At 36.5% G+C, this 15,758-nt stretch overlaps 1 protein-coding gene across 1 annotated transcript; it reads right to left on the bottom strand.

Moving 5' to 3' along the window:
- Window positions 1-4,645: 4,645 nt before the first annotated feature.
- Window positions 4,646-6,079, bottom strand: FAM229B (family with sequence similarity 229 member B; the record flags this gene model as incomplete). Its single annotated transcript, XM_080699945.1, has 2 exons — window positions 4,646-4,763; window positions 5,955-6,079. 2 exons carry the CDS (start codon window positions 6,077-6,079, stop codon window positions 4,646-4,648), a joined length of 243 nt encoding a protein of 80 aa, XP_080556071.1.
- Window positions 6,080-15,758: the final 9,679 nt, after the last annotated feature.

The raw sequence follows: 15,758 nt of genomic DNA, 5'->3' as shown, positions 1-15,758 counted from the left end.
GCTGAGGCTATCCGCGAACTGTGATCCTCCGGTCTCAGCCTCCCGAATGCTGGGATTACAAGCGTGCACCACCATGCCCAGCTCTTGGTTACATATTTTCTGATGAACTGTTTGCTCTTGTTATTTTTGTTCCTCTGAATATGTCATTCACTTTAAAATTTTAAGACTTTCCATCTCATTATGGCATTTCACCATTTTGTTTTCTTCAGATTCTTTTCCTAGAAAATTAAGTTGACTAGATTTGTCAGTTTAAAGTTTTCATCATATTTGTAAAACCTTTTCTTCAAATATTTTTCTCATCCTTTCCCTCCTCCTCCAAGGAAGTTTTCTTAAGTATATGTTAAGAGTAATTGGTAACAAAACACAAATATACATGTTATTTTTATGCATTCCTTTTTTCCTTTTATTTCATTTTTGATAACTTAGCTATGTCTTCAAGTTCGTTAATATTTTTTCCATTATCAAGTCTCTCATTTTGGATATTTTTATCTCAGGAGAATTTGTTTGGTTTGTTTTGGTTTGCTGTGCTGGGTATTGTACTCAGGGCCATCTGCATGTCCAAAGGCTGTACCACTGACCTACATCCCAACCCCACATATTTTTATCTCTAGAAGTTCTATTTAGACTCTCTTTATGCCTTCCATTTCTCACTTCATCCTTATCATGTTTTCATCTACTGCTACTACTGGAACACATACACAGACACACATTTATATATTTTTTTATTTATGGCACCTTGTATATTGAAACTATCATCTATTGTTCTCCATACTGTTCTACTTACTAAAAATTTTACTGACTGTAAATTTTTTTTTTTACTTTCCAGGTAATTTATTGATGTCATTTTGCTGGATTTTATCATAGTTCCTTTAACTTTGACTTTTTGCCTCCTCTTAGATGCAGTTAAATTACCTGTAGTCATCCTTATCTTTTCAAGTCTGACCCTTCAGTTTCGTTAGAGAAGCTCTACAGCAGCCTTCCTCATCATCCCCAGAGCCCGGCCCCACCCAGATGCTGGGAATATCCTGCTAAGGATTCTATACCCATATAGTAAGTAATCTTTCCACCAGAGTTCAACACATTATCCCCAGCCTTGTGTGTGCTCTGATAAATGTTTCATCACTCCTCCTTCCCTGTCATTCTTTTCCCAGCAGTGGGAAATTTCCTATCTGTATTTTGTTTTCTTCCTTTCAGAACTGTTACAGTTTTATTTTCTAGGCAGTTATGTTACATAGGCTTCATCTGATCCTCTCGTGTCATTTTTAACGTTTGTTAAAGTTTCTATATTCTAGAGCTAGTTTAGTCTTCCCACAGAAGCCTGACCTGAGTCTCAATTCAATGCCCCACAGGTTCAACAAGGTCTGTCCTCTTTGATTAGTTGGAATTCAAACATCTCTAGCTCTGTGTAAGTTTTGAAATTTTGTCTTCTTATAGCTTCCTGGCAGATTTTTTTTCCATTTCAACTAGTATAGTATACATGCATTTATGTACATATAATTATAAGCTAGTAAGTTGTTTAAAAATACATATATATATATATCTTTAGAATCAATAAGTAGACAGGAAACTCAGGCAACTGTACAAGTTGGCCTTTTGGAGAAGACAAATTCGTTAGATAGATGATGGCACCCATTAAGAGGAAAGGAAAACAGGTTAAATTTCTAAGGACTAGTATAAGAAGAAAAAGAAAAGAGAAGTAGTAGTAGCCTTAGCCTCAAAATTGATCCTTAAATCTAGCCAAGTAAAAATATACATCTGAGGTTTCTCAATATTTTTAAAGATAGTTTCAAGGTAACTGGCTGGTACTTGAGGTATAATGTGATAATTATTTTTCCGAAATACAAAGACTAAAACCATAGCTTTATAGGCACATGTAAAAAAAACTTTCTCACAAAGACCCAAAAGGCACAAGAAATTAAAAAGCGAACCAATGCGTAGAATTGCATTATACTGAAGAGCTTCTGTACAGCACAGTAAATCCAAGAACCTCAACAGAGACCCAACAGAATGGGAGAAAAATTTTGCCAACTATTCCTTTGATAGAGGACTAATATCTAGAATACACAGAGAACTCGAGAAACTCACAGCTAAGATAACAAAAAACCCAATCAAAAAGTGGATGAGTGAACTAAACAGACACTTCACAAAAGAAGAAATTCAAATGGCCAATAAGTGTATGAAAAAATGTTCAACATCATTAGCAATCAGAGAGATGCAAATCAAAACTACCCTGAGATTTCACCTAACTCCAACTAGAATGGCAACCATTCAAAACACAAACAACAGAAAATGCTGACGAGAATATTAAGGAAGTGGGAACTATAATACAGTGTTGTTTGTGGGATTGCAATCTAGTGCAACTACTTTGGAAAAGAGTATGGAGGATCCTCAGAAAAATGGGAATGAACCTACAATATGATCCAGCAATACCACTTCTGGATACTTACCCAAAAGAATGGAAACCAAATTACCAGACTAATACATGTGTATCTATGTTCATAGCCACACAATTCACAATTGCCAAACTATGGAACCAGCCAAGATGGCTATCAACAAATGAATAAATTACAAAACTATGGGATATGTATGTAATAGAATTTTACTCAGCCATAAAGAAGAACTAATTTTGTTTATAGCTGAGTAAAATTCATTTGCAGGGAAATGGATAGAACTGGAGAACGTTATGCTGAGATTATTTAGTCACAAAAAGTAAGAAATCAGATGCTCTCCCTAATATGCAGAAGCTAGAGAGAAAAGGGGTCATAGGAGAAACTCTAGACAAAGAAGGAGAAGCCACAACTGAGCAAATAAGGTGATCTGAGGGGTATGGGAGGGGAAAAGAGAAATTCCCTAATGTACATGATGTACATTCACAAACATATCAAAGTCAATCACTAAGCCAAAGATGAGAATGATGAAGAGGGGAGAAAATGGGGTGGGAATTGGGGAAGGGCTAAAAGAGTGATGTGTGCATGTATGCCTCTACCATCTTGTAAGCCATTAAGATGTATTACTACAATACATCAATAAAAAATTTTTAAAACCATAGCTTTGATTTCACTATCAATAAATTTAAAAAATAATCTGAGCTTCGAAATGAAAGTAGTTCAAATGCGTTGCAGATCAACAGAGTAAGAAATTTCTTTGATTTGGGGTATTCTTCTAAAATGTGCAACACTCAAGACTACATTTCTCATTCAAAATAATTATCCATTGGCAGAACATTATCAAAAGATATTAAGCCAGGAACTAAACTGGGGTGTTCAGATGAAAGGATTCAGCTAAGTATCAATCTAAATATAAACAATGAAAACTAGCATAAAACACATCATGTATTTATAACACGTAGGAAGCAAGATGGTAGAGTAGGACTCTCCAGTGACCATTCCCTCCCCTCCAAAAAATCAATTTGAACAATAATGCACACATTAAAAAATAAACAAAACATCTTCACACGAACTAAGAAAACCAGGTTAGATAACTTGATTTTAGCATAAGAATAAGATGCATTGAAGAAGGTAGGAAGGATAGTTTTACATTATTCAAGTCATCTGTTTTAACCCCAAGAGCAGTGTGGAGGGACACCATCCACTTGAGGAAAGGAGAGAGAAACAAGCTTAGAAGTCTTCATTGGAATCCAGTACCAGGCCACCACAGTGAAACCTAGCACAAAGAAGCACCTCTTTATCCTTGACACCAGGCGAGTACTCCAAGTCAAAGTCTCTAGACCCACCCCAACTCTATATGGGAGCCCATAGCTCCAGAAGGATGAGCTCAAGTTCTAACCTATAACATAGCCAGCCAGCCACGGTGGCCTTTGGCCCTGGTAAACCTCAGCAATGGGAAGGCCATTGCAGCCACAGGCCTGGAATTAAGCTGGCCAGACGCCATAAACTTTGGATGAAACTAAGCAGTGCTTCAGCCTTAGCAGCCAAAGGATCCCTCTGGCGGTGGTCCTGGGCTTAGGGCATCCTCTACGACTGCAGTGGCTGAAGTACGCATAGGCTTAAGAACCTGACCAGTTAACCTATAATGAATCTCTTGGCAGGCCTACTCCTAAGGGAAACCCCCAAACATAGACAAACTGTGAAAATGGAATTGGGTACCTATATCAATATGTAGACATCAATTCATGGCCATAAAAGTCAGGCTCAATTAAATAAACATGAAGTCATCAAATGAACAAAATAAGGTACTAGTCACTGGCCCTAAAGAGATGGAGATGGAAGAACTGCCTGACAGAAGTCAAAATAGCTGTTTAAGGAAACTCAGTGAACTTTGAGAAAATAGATACAGTTCAGAAGTTTATCATATTTAACAGAAATTAAAGTGATTTGAAAATCAAATAGGATATGCCCCACCTGATCAAAACCATGGTAGATTAAGCTTCATCTTGAATTACTGATGTTAATAATCCACTGTAAGCAAGATGATCCCTAAGACATACCCTAATTGTCTTATCAGACATAACCAATGTCTGTGTTTTTTACCTGTACTACATTTCTGTCTTTTTCACCAAAATTAAATCGTTCAACTATTGTCATCATCCAACGTTGCCACCACTTTTATTCGTTTACCAGCTCATAAGATGATACTGGCCCATTACCCTTGACCTAGTCAACCCTCGACAAAAGACGTAATGACGCTATTTAGGGTGCATTTCCTTGCTGCTTTGTGCAGGTGGCTTTCGCATTGTTGCATAGACAGTGATGGGAACATCAGTTATTGTCAAGCAATGACTTCCAGGGCATCTTCGGAGTTGCCTAAATAAAAGAGCAAATGACATTTAGTGAGATACTAAACAAGAAATGATTTTTAGAGCATCAAAGTTTGAGCATATATTCAATCATTTTAAATCACTTAGAAATCTTTGGCACAAAATAAGTATAATGTGGAGGCACCGAGGAGGCAGACATTCTAGAAATATACAGCAAAGAAATTGTGGCTGTTGCCAAATACTTAATTACAGGAAATTTGTAAATACAAAAATAATCCTCCAGATGTTCATTTTGAAAAGTATGTAGTAATTACTAAGAGGTAAAAAAGTACATAGTTATAAACATAACTGATAACACTATAGCAATTCATTATATATGTACCTTAAAAATCACTTCAGTTGAGTGATTTAAAACCTAGAATACTTATGAAAAAACTGAGCAGATTATTTCACAAAATGTTCAAATGTTGATAGAATCTAAGGTTTAAAATGGCTCAGGTTTGAATGAACTCCTAAATGACATCACTCCAAAAATGTCCCTAATGTCTTAATTTCTTTTCAATATTTCTACCAAAGTAGCCTATTTCATCCTTGAATAACTGATTATAAGTATCTACCTTATAAAGCTTAAATCTGGGTAAAAAAAAATTCTAATCTGTGAAAAACATAACGATGTAATCTTTACTGTTTTGCTTTAGTAAATAGAAAAGTGGAGCAAATCCTATTTATTCCATTTTGCAAAAATGACTTTTAAGCTGGGAGTGGTTGCGCACACTTGTAATCCCCACACTTGGGAGACAGAGACAGGAGGATTGCTAAGGTTCGAAGCCAGCTGCACTGGCTTAAGAGACCCTGTTTCCAAATAAAAATATTAAAAAATAGGTCTGGGAGTGTAGCCCAGAGGTAGAAGGGTTTCCAGGAACTCCTGTACCACCAAAAAAAATGATTTTTAATAGAATCTTCATAATTTGTTATCACTGGCTTTCTGCCAAATGTCTAATAAAAGCCAATTGATACTAAACTGAAGCCTAAGTCCTTCATATTTGTAGCCTTATGCCTGGTGCAAAGTCCTGCCTTGTAACAGCACTGCAGGTTTAACTGAGTATTCTCATCTTGAAAACTATCAACAAAACAAGCAACTAAAATTTTACCAAAAACAGAAAAAGATATTGAACGCAAGCTTATATTGATGACGACCAATACACAGGTCCTCAGCTTTCAGGTAAGAAGACTTTACCTATTTGGTGACGTCTCTTTCCCATTACAGGCAGCACTGGAGCTCAGTCCTGATCCTAGCCCAATGGAAGAGTCTCCTCCTTCCACTGGAAACCTTCTTGGCTGGGTCCCAAACCGAAAAGGCATAATTCACTGAAAACCTAGGTAGAGAGTTAAAATAATGAGATGCTTATTTTTTTTTTTTTGGTGGTACTGGGGTTCCTGGAAGCCCTTCTACCTCCAGGCTACACTCTCAGACCTATTTTTACATTTTTTTAAAATTTGGAAACAGGGTCTCCTAAGCCAGCGCGCACGGCTGGCTTTGAACCTGTGCAATTCTCCATGCGCGCTGACTTAGGAGACCCTGTTTCCAAATAAAAAATGTATAATAGGTCTGGGAGTGTAGCCCTGAGGTAGAAGGGTTTCCAGGAACCCCAGTACCACCAAAAAAATAAAAAATCCTAATGTTATAATTTTGTTATAGGCACATAGAAATATTCTGAAAATTACATTTTAAAATATCTATAAAAAGGTAATATACTATTACTTCCACATACTTTTAAGTCTTATAACAAATACTTCATAACCACCAAATGATGAATTTAAATTGTGTCCTTTATTAATACAACTGTAACAATAATCGCTTTTTTTGTTACTCTGTGTGTGTGTGTGTGTGTGTGTGTGTGTGTGTGTGTGTGTGTTACTAGGAATGGAACCCAGAGGCCTTCTACCTCTGGGCTACACTCCCAGACCTATTTTATATTTTATTTGGAAACAGGGTCTCTTAAGCCAGCTGAGGCTGGCTCCGAACCTGAGTGATCCTCCTGTCTCAGCCTCCCAAGCGCGGGGATTACAAGCGTGTGCCACCACGCCCAGCAACAATAGTAGATTTTAAGCCCATTTCTTCTGCGTTAAAAAGAAAAAAGCAGTTTGGCTTTCAATGGTTGTTGTAATCAACAAGCTACTCCCATACCATGCCTTTCCACCACCTATACTTGTTTTTCTCTTCCTTTGAATACAGTTTCACGTTCACCAAGATATCTTCAGCTAATCTTCTGTTCCTATGATCATTTATCCTCCCCTCCCAGCTTTTTACATTTACAATATAACAGTTGAGTGGCCTTGGGAAAGTTGGCCTGATGTGAGTTCAAATCCCAGTCTAACCCTCTCCAACCATGTGATCTTAGTCAAGGTACTTCACCTCTCTATATTTCACAGTGTAAATGGGAATAATATTATTCTTATCTACTTTTAGGGTAACAGTGAAGATTAAATAATTTAAGTGTCTAACATATGGTCAGTGTTTAATAAATGTTAACTATTAACACTCAGCAGATACCACTGAGAATTAGTAAATATACATTAATGTATATGTCAGGATATGAAATATATGGAACATATAACATACACACACACACACACTCTACTACCTAAGTTTTCACAACCATTTATTTCTGTTCTGTTACAGTTGCCATCATTCCAATTCAAGGTTTCTAAGCATGACACAATTGACATTTAGGACCAGATGATTCTGAGTTGGGAAAAGACTTTCCTGGGCATTGTAGGAGATTCTGCAGCATTCACCCACTAGAGAGCATCGCTCTCCCAAAGTTGTGAAGAGAAAACTCTCCACATATTGCCAAATATCCCCTGGTGAGGGAGACAGGCAAAAAATTTTCCATGTGAGAAACATTGCCTTTATTTTTTAATGTTTTTGTCTAATATCCACAGCCCGTTCTATGTCTATCTTTGTCACCACTGTATCTTTCATACTCATATCAGTTCTAAGCATACAGTGTGTATATAATAACTCTATCTTGAATAAATTTGCATGCCTTCAAAAGATAGAAAAAACAAAAAATATCTTAAAACATTTCCTTAAGCCTTATGCAGTGTTCTATGACTAATAAGTACATGTTTATTCGTGATACTAAAACTAAATTATTAAGGCTTAAGAATTTGCATTCTTAAATCATTCTTATATCTTGATCTTTATAGGTGGTGTATCCATTAATAAGGAAAAATGTGTTTTGCCCAATGATGATTTAGTAAAAGTATAGTCAACTCTATGGGTTAGTATTGCCATCTATCTGTGTAGGTGTTAAGTTTTAGCTAACTTGATCAAGGAAACAGAGACTTACCAAAATAGGCCGAGTCTGATTCCTGTAGAGGTGAATAAATCAATTGCTTCTACTGACCTTCCATAGAAAGCTGGAATTGCCAAAGGAGTGATGATCGATCAAATGTTCCAATGACACCCAGAAGCTATGACATCAGAAGATTCTTTCACATAGTTTCTTATCTGCTAAAGAATAAAATGTCTTAATTCTTACCTCTAGCAAAAGGTGAAACTTAGATTAAAAATAGTCTCTAAGGGTTTGGTCTTGTCCCACTGCTTTATTTTCAAGCAATATTAAACATTTTAAACTATGAATAAAGATTGGCACTTTAATTGTTCTGCACATAATCAAACTTGTGATTCTTCTCACTTTATTCTCACTTTTCTCATTTTCTTTATCCTCCCGCCTTCCCTGAACTAGTAACTCACTCTAATTTATCTACAACCTCATCCCACTCCAATACCCTCAAACCCAAACCAGCTTTCTCTATAGCTCTTCCTATGTAGGATTCTTTACACCCTGGACTACCTCTTCTACTGGCCCAACTACCTCTTTCCTACCTCCTCAGAAAAGCCTTGATATTCCTAATGGCAGGAGTAATGACAATTGAAAAAAGAAGACCACACAGCTTTTGTACTATCCTTGTTATTCTGTTCCTTGTTTTTTTCTCTCTTGATCTCATCTTTGCTTTTCTCTGAATGTCTTTCTCTACTAGTCCTTGGCTTCTATAACAACAGGTAACATCACTGAATGTCTGCCCTGCTTAGAAACACATCGATTTATCCCGTAAGCCAGAACATTACTCTGCAGATAAGCAATTTTTCAATTGTCATAGGTAATGACAAAACTAGTTACTGAGCATTTTTAACTTGATGAAAATATTTTATTGCTATCTACATAACATATTGTTACCACTATTGTGTTTACATGATTTATCTTATAGAAATTGACATTTTATATAATAATTAAGCTAATGTTAGATTAAATTTTACCTCTACCTTATGAGGGTAGTATCTGTGAATAAGTTGATCACAATTATAGCTTAGAGAAATCTAAGCTTAACTTACTGTGTCACAAAGAACTGAAATAATTGCTGACCATTTTTATTTAATGCATCATTAGAACCTAAACATTTGTTCCTTAAGTAGGCAAAATTTTTTAATAGTTTACATGTTTGAGAGGAGGTGGCAGTAGAAAATGACAGATTTTGGCATCAGAACTAGTTGTGAAGCCGGGTATGATGGCGCACACCTGTAATCCCAGTACTTGAGAGGCTGAAACAGAAGGATCACAGATTCCAAACCAACTTCAACAATTTAGCCAGGTTCCTCAGTAACTTCGTGAGACACTGTTTCAAAGTGAAAAACAAAATAGGGCTGAAGGTGTAGCTCAGCATTATAATGCCTCTGGGTCTATCATCCAGTACAAAAAAATAGGTATAAATTTTGATACCATGTAGCTCCACGATTCTGAGGAAACTACCAAAAGTTTATCTGTAAATAATATTAAAACTATAAACTAAAATATTTACAGAGAAGATATTCTTTAATTTCTCTAATTTACTATTATTTTAACTAGCTCACATGGTACAGATGTTGCCAAGTTTCCTGTATGGTTGAAACAGTAAAACCAAAAATTAGCCTTAGTAATGAAACTTTACAGTTTTAGAGTAATACATCAGAAGACAAAGTGAATTTGACTCTACAGTAGATCCTTACAAAGCATTGTTTATCTCTTTGACTTATGAGTTGTTTATAATCATACTGTTTGGCTTTTTAATATTTGGGGATATTTTATTTTTCTGTTACTTATTTCATTTTTCCCCCTGTGGTGCTGGAGATAGAACCCAGGGGTTTTCTACCCCCAGGCTGTACTCCCAGACCTATTTTATATTTTATTTGGAAACAGGGTCTCACTAAGTTGCTGAGAGCCTCACTAAGTAGCTGAGGCTGGCTTTGAGACTGCACAATCCTTTTCTCTCAGCCTCCCAAATGCTGGGATTGCAAGCGTGTGCCACCATGCCCGGGAGACTTAAATCTTCTTAAATTGATGAAGAATTGTTTTTATGGCCAGAATATAGACTAAGAATATTGTCCATATTCTTAACAATATTCATACCAGAATATTGGTAAACATTTCATGTATAGTGGAAAAGAGTGTATCTTTTGTTTTTCATAAATGAAGTACTATGTGTGTGTGTGTATGTGTGTAATTAGTTGGTTGACAAGTTGCTCAATTCTATATTCTTATTTTCTTTATACTCACTCTTATTTTCTTTATACTCATTCATTGATTAATGAAATAGGAGTACTTAAATCTCCAACCTTAACACTGAATTTATCTGTTTTTCATTTCTTTTTCATTGTTTTGGTTCATGTATTTTGAAGCTGTTATGTGAGTATTTAGTATTGTTTTTTCCTATTGCTGAATTGACATCTTTATCATTATGAAATATCTTTATCCTGAGCTGGGTGTGGTGGCACATAGGAGGCTGAGACAGGAGGATGGTGCAGGTTCAAAGCCAGCCTCAGCTACTTAGTGAGGCTCTCAGCAACTTAGTGAGACCCTGTTTCCAAATGAAATATAAAAAAGGGCCGGGAGTATAGCCCAGAGGTAGAAAGCCCCTGGGTTCCATCCCCAGTACCACACACACAAAAAAGAAATATCTTTATCCTTGATAACCATATTTGCTCTGAAATATAATTTTTGTAAAACTTGTATAGCTACTTTCTGTAGGTTAATGTTAATATATCTTTTCTTATTCTTTTGCTTTTAGCCTATATAGTTTTCATATCAAAGTGGGCTTCTTATACAGTATATAGTTGTCTCATTTTATCCACTCCAATGACCTTTGTCTTTTAAATTAATGTGTTTCAATTATTTACATTGAATATGATGAACAGTTTGGATTTAAATCTTCCATCTTGCTATGTGCATTCTATTTGTTCCATGAGTTCTTTGCTTCCCTTTTTTATTCTGTTCTTTTATACCAACTGAGTATATTTTATGAATCTATTTTCTCTCTGTTATTAGTTTATCTCTATACATTCTTGTGTTTTTCTTTCCTTTTGGTTACCTTAGAGTTTATAATTATATATCGTTAACTTCCCATAGTTTTCCTCCAAATTAAATTACGCCACTTCACATAAACTGACATGACAAAAGTATACTCCATTTCCCCTCTCTTGCCACATAATTTGTTTGTATATATTCTACTTATACTATAAGCATCATGTTGGTTTTTCTTTAAGCAATTACTTTTTAAGAAATTTTTAAACAAGAAAAGTATTTTATATTTACCTAATTATCATTTTCAATGCTTTTTATCTCCTTGAGTAGGTCCATATTTTCATCCAACATCATTTCCCTTTTGTTTTTTGCAGGTCTGGGGATGGAACCCAGGGGCATTCGACCCCCGAGCTACACCCCCTGCCCTATTTTTTATTTTTTATTCTTTATTGTGAAACAGGGTCTCACTGAGTTGCAGAGGGCCTAAGTAGCTGAGGCTGTGCACGAACCGTGATCCTCCAGTCTCAGCCTCCCGTATTCTGGGATTACCAGCATGAGTCACCATGCCCGGCTCAACATTCCCCTTTTGGCTGAAGGTTTCCAATGAACAACAGTGCTGATCTGCTGGTAATTAATTTGTTCAGGTTTTGTATATCAGCTCTTGTATCTCTTTACTTTTCATTTTTGAACAATATTTACATTGGTATATAATCCTAAATTCAGAGTTTTATTTTGCTTTCTTAAGTACCTTCCAGACTTTGCTCAACTATTTTCTGGCTTGCATTGTTTCCAGTAAGAAGCCTGCTGTCCTACCTTTTTTCCTCTATATGTAGTCCATCTTTTCTCTCATTCTTTTCATATTCATTCTTTATCATCAATATTAAACAATTTTATTATAATAGGCTTGGTGAAGCTTTCATTCATATTCTTTTATCTAGGGTTCATTGAGCTTCTTGAATCTCTGGGTTCATCATTTTTATCACATTTGAAAACTGTTCAGCCATTATTTCTTCAAGTACTTTCTGTTCCTGCCTCTGGAAATCCAAATGCATGTATATTAAGCTGTTTGAAGTACTCCCACAGCTCATTAATCTTCCTTTTAACAAAAATATTTTTTTCATTTTATTTTAGTTTCCACTGTTACATCTTTAAGCTCATTATTGCCTTCTTTTGCAATGTCCAATTTTCTCTTAATACCATCATTCTTCATCTTAGAAATTTGTGCTTTTCATCTCTAGAAGTCCAGTTTGTAATATATATATATATATATATATATATATATATATATATATATATATATGTATATATATATTATACTTAATTAGATATACTTAGATATATCTTTATATGATATATATATATCTTAATTTTCTCATATTTATGTCTGCTTTCCTAAACACATTGTGTGAATTTATAGCAGTTGTTTTAATATTCTTGTTTACTAATTATTTCATTTGGGTATTCCTGGTCTGTTTTTAAATGGCTGTTTTCCTCTGATTATGGGGCTCATCTTTGCATATATGGAAATGCTTATTTGAATGCCAGACATTGTGAATTTTACATTGCTAAATAGTTTTATTTTTAGTCTTCTAAGTGCTTTTAAATTTTGGTCTGAAACACACTTATTTACAAGCAGTTTCGCTCTTTGGAAGCTTGATTTTATGCTTTTTTATACTAGGTCCTAACAGCCTTTCTATGGCTAATTTGACTCTGCTACTGAGCCAATGCCTTTCTGAGGTCTCAACTACTGCTCCATGAATTGTAAGGGGTACTCAAGAAACTGGAAATGTGAATAATTAGACCCAATCCTGTGTGACCCCTAGGAACTAGTTTTCCCTCAGTCTTAGTTTTCATATATGCACTCTCTGATCAGTACTCACAAGGAACAACCTGAATATCTCTACAACTTTCTATCTAAACATTCAGTCTCCTCTCTGGTATTCTGCCATGCAAATTCTAGCTACCTTGGTTCTCCAGAATTCTCAGCCTCTGTCTCCTGACTCAAAGTGCCTATTGGCCTGAGTTTGGGCTCTATTGATTACAAAGGAGTCACTAATTTCAGCCCAGACTTAAAGAGAGTATTACACAAGAAAAAGAGGAAGAGATCACTGGGTGCCATCGTAGAGGCTGTCTACCACAGATCTGGATTCTGATATGATGTCTGAATATGGCTGGGCAGTACTCAAAGATGTTCATCAAGTATTTCTGGCTTTCTCTCTTCAAGGAATTGCAATTCCTTCCCTCCTTATAATTGTTTAGAACCCATGTGACTATTTTGGGCCAGTATATTATGAGGACCATTAATTGCCAATGCGAACTCTCTTAACTGTCTCTGTCTCTGCCACAAAAATCAGAAATATATCGCATACCATGTGCAAAAATCAACACAAAGTGAATATTTAAAAAGAAGACCTGTAGTCTTAAGGGGGTTAGGGCAGAGGGTTGGATAGAGGAAAAGGAAGGACTGACTGAGGAAGGAAACAATTCAAATAATACTACAGCAATATGTGAAAGTACTACTACTAATTTCTCACTAACTTGCATAGGGAGAGAGGAGCAGGGAGTGGGGTGGATGTGAAGGGAAATACATGAAGAACAGTGTGCAAACAGTGTGCATGTATGTTTTAATACATTGAATCTCACTCTAATATATAACTGCAATGTGCCAATATAGTAATTTTAAAAGAGGAGATGCCTAAAAACTAAGACCTGAAATGATAAAACCACTAGAAGAAAATTATGGGGAAAGTGCCACAACATTAGTCTGGGTGATGATTTCTTGGATAGGACTTCAAAATACAAACACCAAAAGCAAACCTTGGCAAGTAGAACTACAGCAAACCAAATAACTTCAATATAACATAGTGAAGAAATATCCCATGGATTGGTAGAAAATATTTGCAAATCATATATCTAAGACCAATATCTAAAACATTTAAAAATTCAACTAATAAAAAAATAATTAAATTTAAAATGAGCAAGATATATTAATAGATATTTCTCAAAAGAAAGCATACAAATATCCAACAGATATATGGTTGCTATTGAATGTGTCATTTAACTTATACTTAAATGACAACTTGAAAAGTTATAGAAGTGAGTTTAATTGTGTGTGTAGTTAGTGGGATTGAACCCAGGAGTATTCTACCTCTGAGCTAAATCCCCCAGTCCTATTTTTTATTCTTTATTTTGAAACAGAGTCTTACTAAGTTACAGAGGGTCTCACTAAGTAACTGAGGCTGGTTGCGAACCTGTGATCCTCTGGTCTCAACTTCTCAGGTACTAGGATTACAAGTGTACTGTAGGTGGTGGTACTGGGGATGAAACCCTTCTACCTCCGGCTACACTCCCAGACCTTTTTTTTTTTTTTTTTGAAACAGGGTCTCTTAAGCCAGTGAGGCTGGCTTCGAACCTGCGCGATCCTCCTGTCTCCGCCTCCCAAGCGCAAGGATTACAAGCATGCGCCACCATGCCCGGCCAACATACCCAGTTTTAAAAGTTTTTTTTTTTTCTTGAAACACATTTTATTCTCCCTTAGAACTTAGTAGTATTTTTTTCAGTGTCTTCCAGAAGCATATGTTATGAAAATATTCCAGAATCATTATTTTCATATATTATGAAAAGCAAATAGTTTAGCCAGGATATACACCTTGGTGTTGATTGATCCACAGAAATTTTTCCTGTGCAACATAATGTATTCTTTTGTATCTATAGGCTTTCCTTCATTATTTGTATGTCATTATGTACATTTCTTCTTCCATTTGCTCTGTTCTATATTTCAGGAGTACTCATCAATCTTATATTGGGCTACCTCACTCAGTCTTCTCTGTACATATTATCTTCAAATAGTTTTAATGTCTCTGTCCTTTGCTTTCACATCCTCTGTGATTATTTCAAGCCTTTCTGCTATATCAATAATTTTATTTCATATCTCTAGTACACTTCTCCACACTTTCAAATGTTGTTCACTAATCCTTTAAAGTGGGCGTTTTGGACCGAGAAAAGCGGGGCTTAAGAGCCCGGCTAACAACCAATCTCCATTACCACAAAATCAGCGCCTTTCATAGCCAGAAAACACCATCACCAGAGAAAAAAAAAATCACCAGGCTCCAGAGAGAAAGCGGACTGAGAACAGAGCTCAGAGCCACAGAGGAGATACACCGTCCTCACGCCCGAGGATGCGGCAGCAGCGCCATACTGCCGGCGACAGCGGCGACTTCACTGGACGACTACAGCAAGCCGAGGTGAGCCACTGCGGAACAGCCAGGCGGGATTTCTCGCTGCAGGTAAAATCTAAAGCTCTCAGTGGCTGAGCTCAGCACACGCCGCAGGGATTCAGAGTGGAAAGCAAAACCAAGAAGAAATACGGCAGCCTCACGGCCGAGGGCGTAGCAGCGGCACCATATTGCCACCGGCGGCAGCAGCAGAGAATTCACCGAATCCAGTACAGCTACATCTGCGTACTCAAGAACAGTGAGTCAAATTGCGGGCCACAGAGGAGAAATCCCAGTACTGTACTCCCTGGGACTTGATCCAGTGGGGGAGGGGCGGTGGCAGAGATATCACACCATAGGAGAACGTGCAACCTGGCACCCCCCACAGTCTAAAGCAGCCTCTATCGACTCTCTGGGTCGGAGACTCTGTGATACAACCCAGTAAAGGAGTAGTGGGGTCTGAGATACTACTGACTCGAGATC

Source organism: Muscardinus avellanarius (genome assembly GCF_963383645.1).
Source record: "Muscardinus avellanarius genome assembly, chromosome: 8".
Classification (NCBI taxonomy): domain Eukaryota; kingdom Metazoa; phylum Chordata; class Mammalia; order Rodentia; family Gliridae; genus Muscardinus; species Muscardinus avellanarius.
The sequence above is the reverse complement of the archived record's forward strand: the minus strand, read 5'-3'. Positions and strand labels throughout refer to the sequence as shown.